At 33.2% G+C, this 16,445-nt stretch overlaps 1 protein-coding gene across 1 annotated transcript; it reads right to left on the bottom strand.

Annotated features, from left to right (window-relative positions):
* Positions 1-1,495: 1,495 nt before the first annotated feature.
* On the bottom strand, positions 1,496-10,247 carry LOC134254630 (peroxisomal sarcosine oxidase-like). Its single transcript, XM_062737168.1, has 8 exons — positions 10,120-10,247; positions 6,520-6,671; positions 4,328-4,541; positions 3,699-3,881; positions 3,347-3,475; positions 3,076-3,225; positions 2,406-2,481; positions 1,496-1,926 (listed from the first exon to the last, which is right to left on the bottom strand). The coding sequence occupies exons 1-8, from the start codon at positions 10,219-10,221 to the stop codon at positions 1,799-1,801; spliced, it is 1,134 nt and encodes a 377-aa protein (XP_062593152.1). The 5' UTR covers positions 10,222-10,247; the 3' UTR covers positions 1,496-1,798.
* Between the last annotated feature and the right edge of the window lie 6,198 nt (positions 10,248-16,445).

The raw sequence follows: 16,445 nt of genomic DNA on the forward strand, positions 1-16,445 counted from the left end.
CAAATCTCATTTGTCTGTCCGTCCGTCAGTGTGTCAGTCAGTTAGTCAGTCTGTCTGTTCGTCTGTCAAAAGAAATTAACCTTGCTCTTAACTTTTGATTTAGTGGAGCTATAACTTTCATATTTCACATGTGTATTCCTAGTGACAAGACCTTCCTTTTGGGTACCACCAAAAAACGGTAGAAACTAGGGATTTCATATTTCACATATGTATTCTTTGTGACTAGACCTTTCATTGTTTAGCAACAACTTTGACCTTTTGACCTTAAAACAATGTAATCCATGTGATAGAACCTTTTATTGGATACAAAAATTTTTGACTTTTTGACCTTGACCTAATGTACTTTGGCACCCTTTCATTTGAAAAAAACTTTAACCTTGGTCATAACTTTTGAAAAGTTCGGGCAAGGGCTTTCATACTTCACATATGTAGTTTTTGTTGCAAGACCTTTCACTGGATATAAAAAACCTTCTACCCTTTGACCTAGACCTTGGAGTTTGACCTACTTTTTAAAAATTTTAAACTTGGCGATAGCTTTGGAACAATTCGGGCAAGGGCTTTCATATTTCACCTATGTAATACTTGTGGCAAAACTTCAATTAGATTTGACCTTTTGACCTTGACCTTGGAGTTGACCCACTTTACACAAAAAAATTCCAAACTTTGACTTGGGCCATAATTCTTGAACGGTACTATAGGGGCTTTAATATTACACATATGAATTCTTTGTGACAAGACCTTTCATTGGATACCAACAATTTGACCTTTGAGATTTCCCTTCTATGAAAAAACGTTAACCTTGGCCATAACTTTTGAATGGTAAGTGCTAGGGCTTTCATACTTTACATATTTAATCCTAGTGAGACCTTGGAGTTTGACCTACTTTTTCAAAACTTTAACCTTGGCCAAAACTTTTGAACGGTTCGGGCAAGAGATTTCATACTTCACCTATGTAATACTTTTGGAAAGACCTTTCTTAAGAAACCAACAACTTGACCTTGGAGTTTCACCTACCTTTCAAACACTTATCCTTGACCATAACTTTTGAACAGGTGGTGCTAGGGCTTTCTTATTTATCAATCGTATTTCTTGTGAGATAGCCGTAATTTGGGTACCAATAAATTAATATGCATTTAAGAAAACTTTAATCTTCGCTATTTTGCCATACAGGATCATAGTATTTCACTTCCTTATAACTTTTGATTGAGAAGAGATAAGGCTATTTGACATGCGCATTACCTGTGAAAAGATTTGACTCATTATGTCATAAGAAAATGACATCCCACCCACAAAGACACCGAAAGCGGGGGACCACAATTCTTGGAATTTACTTGTTGCATTATGTCTTCTAATACAGGTCAGTGGAAGCAATTTGGTGGGTTTTTTTTATTGGGGGAGGGAGGATGGAGTACAGTCAGACCCTTTCATCTACCAAAATTACCTTGACAACCAAGAAACAAAAACAAAGGTCCTTAGACATTTTTATTGAGGGGGCACTAGCATGTTTAACTGTTTTCTAAAGTAAACTATAAATCAGCAAAATTATTGTGGAAGGGGAATAACACATGTAATTGCACGTCAAGGAAGAATAAGCGCTTGAAATCCAACACTAAGCATCTTCATTCAATCCGATGATTCTATGTTTTTGTGAATTTTCTTTACTAGCGGTCGCGTTATCAAATCACCACTGTTACTGTGGGTAGCATGTGACCTGGGCGTACACGTTGATTTTTATATGCATGGTTTTGTTCAATAAAATTATTTAGATTGTGCAGCAAGTAAATTCTTAGTCCTCGTCCTATAACTGGTGCTTAGGAAGAAGAAATCTTTGGATCCGACATCGTGACAAATCGTACGAAGGGTCTTTGTTGAGGACAAGTTCCGTCAGTACTTTACCAATAACAGGAGCCAGCTTAAATCCATGACCTGTTTAAAAAGAAACGGTTGAAACCTTTATTTACACCATTTTCCAGTTTTTAAAATATTTGAGATGTGAATTGCTTGCATGCCTTCCATTCCTAATCATTCTACAATATGTTTTATTTTTACATGTATATTTGTTATCTGTATATAGACTTTTTATTTTTTGCACTCCACATTTTACATTCTCAAGAGGTAAAGGATGCAGCGAAGGAATAAGTAATTATAATGCTTTTTTTCTTAAAATACACTGGTACGGACTAAGTGAACAGCTAAATATAATGGCCCTCGGATATAGCGAGTGAACTATTGAATATGGAAGACATCTTCCTTTTACGTTTAGATTTAATGCATATTGAAGGTGTGTTGCACTCTACTTAAAGGTCACTGTGTTTCGAAAATTCAATCAATCATTATTTTAAATAACTTTGTACACATACATCGCATTTAAAGTTTTGAAACAATTGAGAGATAATGTATATTACCAGAAAATCCAGCTCCTATGATTATGTTTTTCCACTTGGGATGGTTGTCTAATATAAACTGTCTGTCTGGAGTCATCTATAAAGTAGAGTGTTTGAAAACAGAAAAGGTAAAGAAATCCTAAACAATGCCCTTATTATCTAGAATGTAGAAAATATTTCCCTCTTTCCTAATCTTGATTGTCTCACTAAGTGTGACGAAAATAAGTATTATAACTGTAATGGGGGAAACCGTTACTTATTCAAAAGCTGGAATGTAGGATTACTCTAGCTACCTTCTCTGTGGACCCCTTAAACAGTACTAATGATAATCTTATTTGCGTTAGAGATGGTAATCAAAATTATTATATAATATTTTCATTTTGCATGGAAATGTTTTCTGTTACAGATTGATCAATATGTTTAGAAGGTAAAAAATAATGAGATCGCCCGTAGTTTGAAAATATGATAAATTTATTTGAATCAATGTTTCCTATTTATGCTATACGGATTGCCGTTATCCTTGGCATTCAGTGACAATGGTGAGGGTTAAATTGCCACATTAAGACAAGAAACAGGAGAAATTGGACCTGCAATTATCAATTTAGATTTACAACAGTAAATTTCGATATTGATATGTTTTCTCATTTCAATAGCATCTCATTAATTTATGTCGACTTTTGTCCCTACTTACCGTATATATGCATGTTTCGGTCACCGAAGGAGCCGTTTCCAGTCCCGGAAGGTGTTCAGACACGTACTTCCGGACTGTCTCGGTGACGTCATTTGTATTCACTGCGTCCGTGTCATCGGGGTCTATCTCCGGTCCATCGTGAAGACATGCCTGAAAGTAAATTACATGTAATTTGGAAAATGTTTCACATTTGATGAATGTATCTAATATAATTTGGTCCATATTTTAAAATTTTCCATAATCGCATTTTGATATTTCCCAAAGCTCATACCTTGACGTGTCCAGGATATTCAAAACATGGCATAGCGTATACTTTTCCATACATAAAGGTTGGGAACTTTTGCATTGAATATTGACCTCTCCATTTCTCTTTCCAGTAGTGCACAGATATCCGTATCACCTACCAAACATCACAAAAGTGTCACTATTTCAAGCTTAAGGTCTTCCGTCTCAGCGGAAGGGTTCCAATTTCATAAGGAATACCTATAACTATTTTAAGGTCTTCCGTTCCAGTGGAGGATCTTCTAGTTTCTTAATAGTAAGTCAGTTATTAATATTAAAAATATTAATTTATGAGCGAGAATATGATTTTGAATTTCTTGTTTATAAATTTAAAATACTACCTTCAGTGGAAGACGTAGACCCAGAGATGACAAAAACTTGTGTGCCCATGGGCCGACCGTAACTATCACGTGACGAGCCTGGTACGTCGATTTGGAGGTTTTTACGGTTATAATGTCTCCAGGAATTATTTGAAATACCTGTTCTCCGTCGTTTATTGTTCCCCCGAGGCGTTTAAACACATCCTGTGGTACGAAATGGAAAACAAGTTACACATTTTTTTAATAAAGTAATGGGGCATTGGATGATTAACAAATAGATATCCTTAAATTTTTTGAAAAATCTACATTAATGTACAAATTTACAAAGTACATGTACATTATGCCTTTCTAACAAAGAGGTTATGAAAATAGTTTGGCTTTTCTTTCTGATCAGAGTAGAAATCAAATGTTTTCTTACAATTATACTTTTCATTTTCCTTTTCAAATATTTTATGATAAAAAAAAGTGCATGTAATTTTATAACGTTGTACAGATCTACATGTACAATGTATTTATGTACAACTTTGGTAAAAAGTACAATTTGTAAGTTGACATCGCAAGCGTTGTTATACTTTAGAAAGAAAGAGAGAGAGAAAGAAGAAGAAAATTATGGATTGATCAGTTTCAAAGATTTTTTTCTCCAAACACACCTGGAATGCATACAGCGCCTTATTCGCCTTCAGTATCCCCCCGCTGTGGTCAAGAACTCCGATAGCCCCCGTAGGAACGTTGATCATTGGATACTTACGATGGAGCTCATTGTGACTGATGACGTCATGTTCAACCCCATGCGTTCTCAAAGACGTTACTGTATCTTTGATAAAAGGGTCGTCAGGGGTACCAGCAGACAGATATCCACAATTTCTGAGAATTAAGTGACCATAAATTGAAGTGAAGAAGTTATTCTCAAAGACAGATCTGTTGATCGATCACCAGTGAGCTACAGATCTGCAGCTACGACAAAAATTTGCGAAGATTGATGTTTACAAACAAGAAGATTGTAATAATGGATAAAAATTCAAAAATCAAAATCTTATTTGCTTTCAAGTCAGTGTCGGATTTATTGTCCCCCGCTTTCGCGAAAGCGAGGGGACATTAAATCTCATTCCTCTGTCCGTCTGTCAGTCTATCTGTTCGTCACAAAAAACTTTAACCTTGTCCATAACTTTTGATTTAGTGGAGTATGACTTTCATATTTCACATGTGTATTCCTTGTGACAAGACCTTGACCTTGGAGTTTGACCCACTTTTACACAAAAATTCCAAATTTTTACTTTGACCATAACTTTTGAACAAGTAGATACTAGGTCTTTCATATTTCACATATGTATTCTTTGTGACAAGCCCAACAACTTTGATACCAACAACTAGGGCTGGGTATTGGCCCGAGATTTCGTTTTGCGATATATTGCAATATTTTTAATTGTGTTGCGGTATGTATTGCAATATTTTCAATGTAATTTAAATGGCATTTTCTTACTCTATTTACTCTAATTTACATGCAGAATGTACATATCTATGATAAGTAACCAACACGTAAAAAAAAATGTTGATTTCATTTAAGTTATGCTCTGACATGTTCCCAAAAAACACTTCTGTCTTACTGTTTGGCTTAATAACAAACTTGCATAAGTCCATTTTTATATTTAATAACAAAATTCCTTAATTTAAGCATATTGCCAATGTATCGATATTACAAAATCGTATTGCGATACGATATTTTTTGTCATTGTATTGCAATATATTGAAATATTGATATTATTGCCCAGCCTTATACCAACAACTTTGACATTTTGACCTTGACCTTGGAGATTTTCCGTATTTATAGAAAAACTTTAACCTTAGCCATCACTTTTGAACGTTTAGGGATAGGGCTTTCAAACTTCACATATTTAATCCTTGTGAGACGACCTTTCATTAGATACCAAGAACTTTTACCCTTTGATCTTGTAGTTTGACCTACTTTTTAGAAAAAACTTGACCATAACTTTTCTAGGGTTAGGGCTAGGGCTTTCATACTTCACATATTTAATCCTTGTGACCCAATTCTTGATTGGATATCAAGAACTTTGACCCTTTGATTTTGACCTTGGTGTACCCTTTAGGAATTTAATCTTGGCCATAACTTTTGAACGGTTAGGGCTATTGCTTTCATACTTTACATATGTAATACTTGTGAGAAGACCTTTTTAAAGAAACCAAAACTTTAACCCTTAGACCTTGAAATTTGACCTGCGTTTCAAAAACTTATCCTTGGCCATAACTTTTGAATAGGTGGTGCTAGAGCTTTCATATTTCACAATCGTTCTTCTTGTGAGAAGACCATACTTTGGGTACCAATTTATTTAATTTGCATTTAAGAAAAGATTAATCTTCGTATTATTAACATACGGGGTCAGCAGTGCTTTAGAAGCACATCTTGTTCCTTATAACTTTTGATTGAAAAGAGATAGGCCTTATATATTTGACATGTGCATCACCTGTGATAAGATATTTCCGAGCATGCTTTGATTTCTGATCTCATGACCTTGACCTTCACGATTGACCTTATTTTAAAATTTTTTAAAAAATCAACTTCGGTGATAATTTAAATGACATACATGTGCGGCGTTCATATTTGACACAATATGTCATCAGTAAAAAAAAATGACATCTCACCCACTAAGATACCGAAAGCGGTGGACCACAATTCTTTGAAATTGCTTGTTCATATGCAAGAGGTATTGAACAGTCTAAATTTCTAATACTTAACTTTTCATTCCTAAGCGCACAATGATTAGGAATCCTCAATCTACTCGAACGGGAAAATTGCACGTCTCTCACATGTATCTATTATACTCACTCGAATATACTGGAGTTGGATTCTTGTTCGAGTTGTCGCCAAAGCATGTGAGCTTCTTTCATCATAACGGCGTAATGGTCGTCACTGGCGTAAGCAACACGCGTGATGCGGCTTTGTCCATGGGAACTGCCTCGTGTGTGCGGGAGTGGAAACTAAAATATTTTATACTGTATAGCTATTTGTACTTTTGGTTTATCTTATAGAAGGTGATAAAAATAAAAATGTCGTATCGTATTATTATACGTATGGAGAAGTCCTTCGCCAAGAGCATGTGTGCTGTATAAGAGCTTTTTTCATCTCAGAGCATTTACTTCAAAAACTGGTTAATTCTCCTGTATATCACAAAATAATTATGCCCCCTTAAATGACGTTTCGGGGTATATAGTTTTTGCCCTGTCCATTCGTCTGTCTGTATGTAAGTCTGTTCGTTTGTTTGTCCGCAAAAACTTTAACATTTCCCATAACTTTTAAGTGGGTTGGGCTATGGTTTTTATATTCCGTCGGTGTATTTCTTGTGACAAGGCCTTTCCTTGGGTACCACCAAATTTGACCTCTGGACCTTGACCTTGAAGATTGAAATACTTTTATAAAAAAAATATACTACACTTTTAATTTGGCCATGACTTTTAACCGGTTTGTGCTGTCCTAGCACATCATCTCAAATGTATTCTGAGTGACAAAACCTTTCATTATAATTGACCTTGAACTTGGTAGATTTACCTACTTAGAAAAAACTTTAACCTTGGCCATATTTTTTAACGGTAACTGCCAGGGCTTTCAAACTTCACATATGTTATTCTTGTGACAAGACCATTCCTAGGATACAAATAATTTTTACCCTTTCACCTTGGCGTAAGAGTTTGACCTACTTTTTAAAAACTTGGCCATAACTTTTGAACATGTGGTGCTAGGGCTTTCATATTTCACAATTCTATTTCTAGTGAGAAGGCCTTACTTTGGGTACCAACATATTTGATTTGCATTTTAGAAAGTTTAACTTTCGCTATGCTGCCATACGGGAGCGTCAGTGTTTCGCAAACACGTCTTGTTAAATTTGTTATTCTTGATTTAAGGGTTTTAAAATTCTCTAATCAAGATGTGATTGTAAGTTTTAATTCAAAATGTGAAGCATAAAGCTTCTAATATGTTTTCACGCAAGAACATGTTTGTCCTTGGAAATCATCAAAAGCATTTTCTGGCACAAAATGCCTCAATATATAAGCTATTTTTAGTGTCTTATATATATACTATTTTTAGTGTCTTGTTTATAAGCTATTTTTAGTATCTTCACGATTGCTGCTCAAAACAATGATAAGCATTATTTCTTACATGTAAATAGGAGAACAAAAATTTATATGAGTTCTTTCAATAAAATAAAAAGTATTAAGGTCAGATATTAAAAATAAATGTGAAAGACAGTCGTTCATTCCCCCATACCTTTCTTATTTTTTCCCGCTTTCACGAAAGCGAGGGGGGGGGGGGGGCATTAATCTTATTTGTCTGTCCGTCTTTCAGTCTATTTGCCTATCACAATTTCAAACACTGTAACCTTGGTCATTATACTTTTAACTGAGAAGAGCTAGGACTTTCATATCTCACATGTGCATTACTTGTGACAAGTACGGAAGTGTATTAGTGCCACGCAAAAATTTTTTAAAATGTTGGTAATTCCAACTTTAATCTTGGAAATTCAAACTTAAATCTAGGGAATTCCAACTTTAAAGTTGGTAATTCCAACTTTAATCTTGGCTTTTCCAACTTTAAAGTTGGTAATTCCAACTTTAATCTTGGTAACTCCAACTTTAATCTTGGAAATTCCAACTTTAATCTTGGTAATTCCAAATTTAAAGTTGGTAATTCCAACTTCAAAGTTGGTAATTCCAACTTAAATCTTGGCTTTTCCAACTTTAAAGTTGGCAATTCCAATTTTAATCTTGGTAATTCCAACTTTAATCTTGGAAATCCAACTTTAATCTTGGTAATTCCAACTTTAATCTTGGCTTTTCCAACTTTAAAGTTGGTAATTCCAACTTTAATCTTAGCTTTTCCAACTTTAAAGTTGGAAATTCCAACTTTAATCTTGGTAACTCCAACTTTAAAGTCCCCCCCCCCACCTTGAAAAAAATCCTGAATCTGCGCCAGTACAGAATTGATACATTTAGTTATATATTTTGTATATTTAGCAGAAAATGTTTCATTTGATTAAATAAAATTTGATTACATCGAGTCTTGTTGTCTCATTTTTATAGCTTATTCTTTCATACAATACATAATAAATCTGAAATTGGTAAAGTTGAAATCCTGGCATGTACATAATTTTGTGTACATAATTTTTATGAAGTTATTCTCAATATAATTACACAGGAAGACTTAAAGGAATATAAGGATTTCTAATTAAAAGTTGGAATTTTTATGTAAGGTCATAAGGAAGGTCAAGGTAAAAAAAAATAAAACAAACACAGATAAAAAGAGTTCAACAAATTATTTAATGTGCTAGTATTTATTTTCCATTATAAATGTTCCATATTATAACTCCCCATAGTCCCGTCTGCTTTTCTTACACCCCCCCCCCCCCATTGCGACCCCTAGATTGCAATAAATTGCTAACAAATCTATTTCAGTGTGTTATTTTCACTTTAATTAAGTTTGTAATACTTTAAACAAAAGAAAATACTAAGAAAATGGAGTAGAAGAGTTCGAATAAATGATTGAAAAGCCAAGATTAAAATTGGAAAAGCCAAGATTAAAGTTGGAATTTCCAACTTTAAAATTGGAAAAGCCAAAATTAAAGTTGGAATTACCAAATTTAAAGTTGGAAAAGCCAAGATTAAAGTTGGAATTACCAACTTTAAAGTTGGAAAAGCCAAGATTAAAGTTGGAATTTCCAACTTTAAAGTTGGAATTACCAAGATTAAAGTTGGAATTTCCAACTTTAAAGTTGGAATTACCAACTTTTAAAAAAATATTGTGTGGCACTAATACGCTTCCGTAGTCAAGACCTTTACAAATAATTATACTTTTAATTTCTTACCTCGTGACCTTGACCTTGAAGTTTGACCTACTTTTAAAAAAAATTATATTACTTTGAAAATAGAAAAAGTTTTAGACTGGTATGATATTCCATTGACCTTGATCTTGACGTTTGACTTACTTTTCAAAAATGTTATCTTTCCTTATTACTTTTTATAAAAGAGAGATAAGGATTTCATATTTGACACGTGCATTGCCTGTGACGAGACGTTTCCGAGCATGCTAAAAATCTTGACCCCTTGGCCTTGATCTTCATTTTTGATAATATTTTCACAATATTTTAACTTTGATGATAATTTTTGCATGACATGAAAAGGCATAAATGTTTGATACAATATGCCATAAATAATAGCTTCCCATGCATTAAAACACCGAAAGTGGGGTACCATAATTCTTTGAATTTGTTTGCTTGCAAGGAGTTTTGCAATGATTGCATATTTAGTTGCTTCTATTCTATAAACATTCAGTGACTGTGATCGAGTTCTCATGGTTGTGTTTACATTTTTATCCCTCTACATCTGTTCTGTTATCATTGCTGTATAGGAACCCTGCCCTTAGATTTTGACCTACCTGTTCCAGAAGCATCACTCTTTGTCCATTCTTAGCGAGGGTATAGGCTGTAGCCGATCCCTCCACCCCTGCCCCCACCACAATAACGTCATAACTGACCATTGCTATATTGGACTTTTATTGTCGATGGCCTACTTATACATTTTTTAACCTACGTTATGTACGGAGGTACAGAATTGATAATAGATAGTTATGGCACGCCAAATTCACAAAAATGAGCTAAACATAGTTTCACAGTCGATAAACTAGGTTTATCGGTTGTAAACTATAGTTTACGGACTGTAAACTATAGTTAACAACGTTAATCTATATTTTACATCCGTAAACCATAGTTAACGCGATAATCTATGTTTCACAACCGTAAACTATACTTAACACTGAAAACAATCATTTGCGATTGCAAAACATAGATTATCTGATAAATACAGTTTCATGATTTGTAAACTATAGTTTACAAACCGTTAACTTTAGTTAACGATCTGATAAAAATAGTTTCACGATTTCTGATGCTCTGATTAACCACTCTTATCTATAGTTTACGATTGTAAACTATAGTTTACAAACGTGAATCTATGTTTATCAACAAAATCTATTGTTAACGCTTATTAGGGACCAGGCAAAATTTATCACAATGATGGGACCAGTACAAAACAAAATCCTCATTTAAAAAAAGTATATGTCCCATGGCTTTGGTATTTTAAAAAAATATCTGTCCCATACCTTTAGACTTATAAAATTCTGTCCCATGGTTACATCTTGGTGTTAGTGAGATAACTGGAACACAACTAAGGAGTCTTTCAGACTACAGATATTTCAAACATTTAAATATATGTTTTTTTTTTGTTTTTTTTTTTTGTTCATTTTCAGCTGTTGTAATATTTTCCATTTAAATATTTATGTTGCCATTTGTATCCTTCACTTCAGTTTCAAAGATATGATTTAGTTTTCGAAAATTAAAAAAAATAATAAAAAAATGAATATTTCTCTTGGGTTAAGTACTGTACGTCATTGAAAAAAAGTTTGTGTCCCATGGGTACTTAAAGCTAAAAATGTTTTTGTCCCATGGTTTTCTTCCATGATAAAACTCATTGTCCCATGCCCGTTTGTACCGGTCCCATCATTGTGATAAATTTTGCCTGGTCCCTTACAGACAGATAAACTTAGATTATCATTCGTAAACTATAGTTAACAACCGTTAAATATAGTTTTACAGATGAAAACTATACTTAACGAATCGTTAACTATAGTTTACGGTTTTTAAACTATAGTTTACAGTCGATAAACCTAGTTTATCAAATGTGAAACTAGGTTTATCTCATTTTTGTGAATTTGGCGTGCCATAGATAGTAGTGTATGATATGGTGCAAGGAGAGCTACCACGATTTTCTGATATATAAACAACACCAAATAATTAAGAAGGCATAATAACACCACTTTAAATACTAGTAACTTATTCATGAGATGTAATATCTCCTTTTTCTTATAAACCAAGAATTAGTTCCTATATTTATCAATACTAAAAAAAGCCTTACATTTTAAATCTATTACTCAGCGGATTAAAAAAAATCGATGTTTGACTGGGGATTGAGATGTTGGACCTGTCGATGAGATGTTGGATGGCTCACATCACACAATGGGTGGAATCAACTAAATCTCATTTGCATTTCTTGATGTTCGACATATGAATTAATTTTTATTTTTAATATTTTATTTAATTTCCAACTAAAATATACCTCTGCTACATACGAAAGCTCATTGGGCTCATTTTAAAAAAAATAAATTTTTCGCTTCAGAACGCGAAACTTTCGCGAATAAACGCGTACAACTTTCGAATTACAACGCGTTTATTCGCAAAAATTTCGCGTTATAACACGAAACTTTCGCGAATACATGCGTAACTTTCACGTTATAACGCGAAACTTTTTGTTGTTCAACCAAGACAATTTCTTAAGTCTCACCTTTCTTTTGATTTTGTGATCAAGTTTGTTCATTACCATGATAAGCAAAAGGCTATTTTGATCTTGGACTATCTGGACTATCACAAGCTACAATTCTAATCTTTCTTGCTATTGAATCCATCTTTACCGTCACATTTTATCTTTCTCAATGCTGTTCAAACAATTCAAAGTTTATGCGAGTTTTCTAAAAGTTAAACTTCAAGATTATTAATTTTGGGGAAAATCACCCCTTTCCGGCGACTTTTTTGTGTATCCTTTAGAGAATTTGAAATAATTTTATTTTATAAAGATCAAGATCTCTGAAAATAGACAAAATGAGGCAAATTTGTCAATTTTGTCCCACCACATTTAACTTGTGAAAATTGGATAGCAGATTTTCATTCATCTCCGTTGGATTCACTGTAGAAATGCGATAGCGTATTTTGAGGTTGCGCCACTTGGTCATTCCATTGCTTACGAAAACATTGACAATTAATTCAAAGTGTACAAACTCTACTATATACCTTATTAGTTTTGATTTATGGCTCTAGTCTGCAAAATTCTCTATAACCCCTCGGATATATAAATATTGGAGAAAATTTCAGAAAAAATCCTCCTCGATGAATTTGTAAACAATATCCAATTATAATTGTTATTCAAACAGCATCATATGGCCCGTTAAACGCTCATGAAATGATACATTGTTCACTCACTTTTAAGGGGGATGTACGGCCATATTTAGTGCAGTGAGAACAAAATGTAAACATTTCTTCAAATGGCTAAAGTACATTATATTTTGATCAAATTCTAAACCCTTATGATAAAGATACAATAAATATGCATAACTGAATGCATGTTGTGCATATATAATATATACTTTTGCAGAAAAATGCTTTTGATATGCTCCTTAGAACTGCGCAGCTACAGAATTCAGCAGAGCCTTAAAAAATCCAAAAAAATACGCAAAGTGTGCATTAATGTTCTCTCTACAACCATTTGTTGAGAAAATGTCTAAATTTTGCACTTTTAAATGATAATTTTAAGTTCAAAACAAGGTATCGTTGTCTTCAAAAAGAGTGTAAAGAACCCTGAAAGTAGTTCATTGATAGCAGCACGTGGTCTATTTTTAGCACAGAATTTTGTTTTCCAGACCTCTTCTTAATATGGAGGGACATAACAATCTTTAAATGTAGAAGAGAATTACAGTTGCAAAATATTTTAAATAATATGAACACTTTTCAAAGAGGAATTGTGTTATAGTGTGGCTTGAAGTAATTTATTTAGTATTATTATCGAACAGTTGTTAAATAGTGCACGTATTGAAATAAACTTTTTGATTCCAGGTAAGGAAAAATGAGCACCATCAAAGTTTAAAATTAAGAGTTTGTAAGTTTGCCACAGATAACTTATAATATCTATCAAAAGTTTAATTATCACCAATGAAATTAAACACCTAAAATCGATATGAAAAACCTTGTGTTAGTATCTACTAGGGGTGATCAAAAAGTTCTCGAACTATCTCTATATCTACAAAACCACAATTTAGATTATAAAACAAATTTGGTGCACACTCAAGTTCTATAAATAGCATATGCCGCATAAAGATTTGCTCACAATGTGAAAATAAAGTCATTATGCAGGTACTTGTGACGAAAAATGGTTGTCTCAGTGGAACTCATTCAACAAACGACTAAAATAATTATGGTATATCTTAAAACTGCCTTTGAAGTAACGTAAAAAAATTTGTTCATAGTTTATTAAGACAAATGACTTCCTAATAATTCAATCAATCATTGGATAGACCGTTTTAGTGAAGAAAGGCAGATGGTTGAATATGATACTTGTTATGTTGCCCGGTGAAAGCAAATTTGAAAAGGGGTTTGTTTTTAATTAAGCAATATGCTATCAAAGATCTCCAATTTACACTTTGAAAAATACTTGAATATTTCAACAATAATATAACTATCAAATACCTAAGATATCGTTTACTTTTGATCACCCCACCCCCGCTATATACTCTGTCAAATAAACATTTACAATTTTCATTACAGCGGAGCAACATTTGAAAAGGAATAAAATCATTCAGAGTGGGTTAGGAGATTTAATGAATAATTTTTTTTTCTATTTGCCCATTCTGTCAAAATTACAATTTTACAGAGTAAAGAAAAAAATCAACAAAATTAAATATTTTATACCATCTTTAAAATGACGTTTGGTGGACCTCCCAACTCAGGGAAAATTATTGGGTCCGTATTTATGGTGTGAGAAAAAATTCCTTAAAATTTAAACATATTTGTTGACGGAAGAAAAAAAAAATCCTGTAATTGGATGTAAAATAAAATTGAGTCGGGCCATTTTTAGGCAGTAGATCGGGAGAGAGGGCAACAAAATATTTTTACAACAAATGGTCTTATAAGGCTAGTACATGTTCCATCACATACTTAGTAATGCAATTTTTTTAATCTTTGGCACTATTTTGAAAAAAGAACATAGGATTTTCGGAAGGGGGGAGGGGGTAGTCTCTCATTTTTTTGCGATGATAGACATAGCATATGCAATGGGCCTTTGTTTGCAAACATTGTGATTGCTTCTAAATTTAAAAAAAACAACTCTATATATTTTATCAAGCTTCGTATGTTCAATGATCGAGAGCTTACAACGTAGTCAACATAATGAGACATGATGCGTTTTTATGTCCAAACATTACTCCATACGATGTGTTGGTCATTGCAAACAATCAAGCTATTTATGTGAGGTGCCTGAAGGAAATCCTTTAACTGCCTATTTTTTCTATCTAACTGCTAAACAAAATAGACATATGTACCAACTTTTCGATTGTAAGACATGTAATTGCAATTTGTTTTTCATGCACCGCATATTGTTTAACATTTTCAAATTAAATGCTAAGAATCCTCCTTGCAGTGCCCCATTTCAAAATAACTTCTATCGCCACAGAAAAAGGGCCGACGTAAACACATATGTTTAGGGCATTTTTTAGCTTTTTTTCTTGAGTTTTAAAGAAACCAACAAATTATCAAGACTTGTTCCACGAAAAATTAAATATAATCATAGTAATAAACGCATCTATGCACAGCAGATATATGCACATGTCAAACACGTGCTCAGTGTATTAATATTTACTAGGAAACTCGAGCTGTGAGCAGAACAGTTTTTCCCGATTTGCTGGAGTGGGGTTAAAATCGCGTTTTTTTCATTAATCAGACGAAGCGATGCAACAAATAAAAGTAGTAAGTAATATTACCTAATGATTATTACTTAGTAATTTCTTGTCTTGATGTTTTTATGGTCGCATTTATTCTAAAATCAATGTTATTCGAACTCTGTGTGACAGAGGAATGGCGGACGAAATAAACACATGGCCTCAGGAAGACACGCATATGAAAAATCAAATTTTCAAGAATTCTAGATAATGACAAGAAAAAAGCGAAACAAATGGTTGTAGCCATATTATCGATGAATCACACTAACACCATTTTCAATGCATTTTTTATCTCGTGAATGCTGTAGCTGCGCAGTTCTACAATGATTAATTTCCTCCTAATTAAAACAAAATAAACTTAATTATTTACTAATTTTGGTCTCTAACAGTAGGTAACTAGTGCATTAACACTTTGAGTAACTTTGGGCTAGTTTAGACGAGTATTAAGCGCATTCTTGGCATTTCTCATTTCACACCAGACTAGATCACATTGGCTTGTACATCCCCCTTAAGTTATGTTTGTACAGTGTATAATTTTTAGTCCAAAATGCTTTATTGCTTAATTTACTAGTGGTGCAGTTGTAGTAAATGTTACTGATTAATGTAAACAAACTCCTTTTATTGCAGCCCGGAGGACCGGGCTGCTCTATACATATAAGTTTAAGTGTTGGTGTATGGGGATTGGGGTGGGAGTAGTTATTTAGAATTAAAGGTTTTCTAAACATTGAAAAGATTGTTAATCAGAATGTTCTTTGCCTTTATAAATTACGAAATACATAATATATTTACTTCCATAAAGTGAATCTGTTAAAATATATACGTTTTTCATATTTAATATATAAAGTTGCCTATCAATTACTATCGAAAAACGACAGGTCCCTTTTTTTAGAACATCGAATTTTACTTCTCGGATAAAAACGTACTTTGCACAGTTCGTGTTTTATATTCTAAAATTGAAAATTAATATTCATTTTTAAATATAGGTGATGCGTGTGTCTAACTTCAATTTATCTTTTATGCAGCTAACATTTACTTGAGGAATTATTCAAGTTGAAAATGGCATCGTTTTTGATTGATTTTTATCCGACTACAAGTTTTCAAAATATTCACAACTATCGTCTCTATCTATTAGACGCATGCCTTTTCACACATATTGCAGCGATTTGATA

This window comes from Saccostrea cucullata, unplaced genomic scaffold (genome assembly GCF_032062105.1).
Source record: "Saccostrea cucullata isolate Sc308-1 unplaced genomic scaffold, CSIRO_AGI_Scuc_v1 ctg2595, whole genome shotgun sequence".
Taxonomy (NCBI): Eukaryota; Metazoa; Mollusca; class Bivalvia; order Ostreida; family Ostreidae; genus Saccostrea; species Saccostrea cuccullata.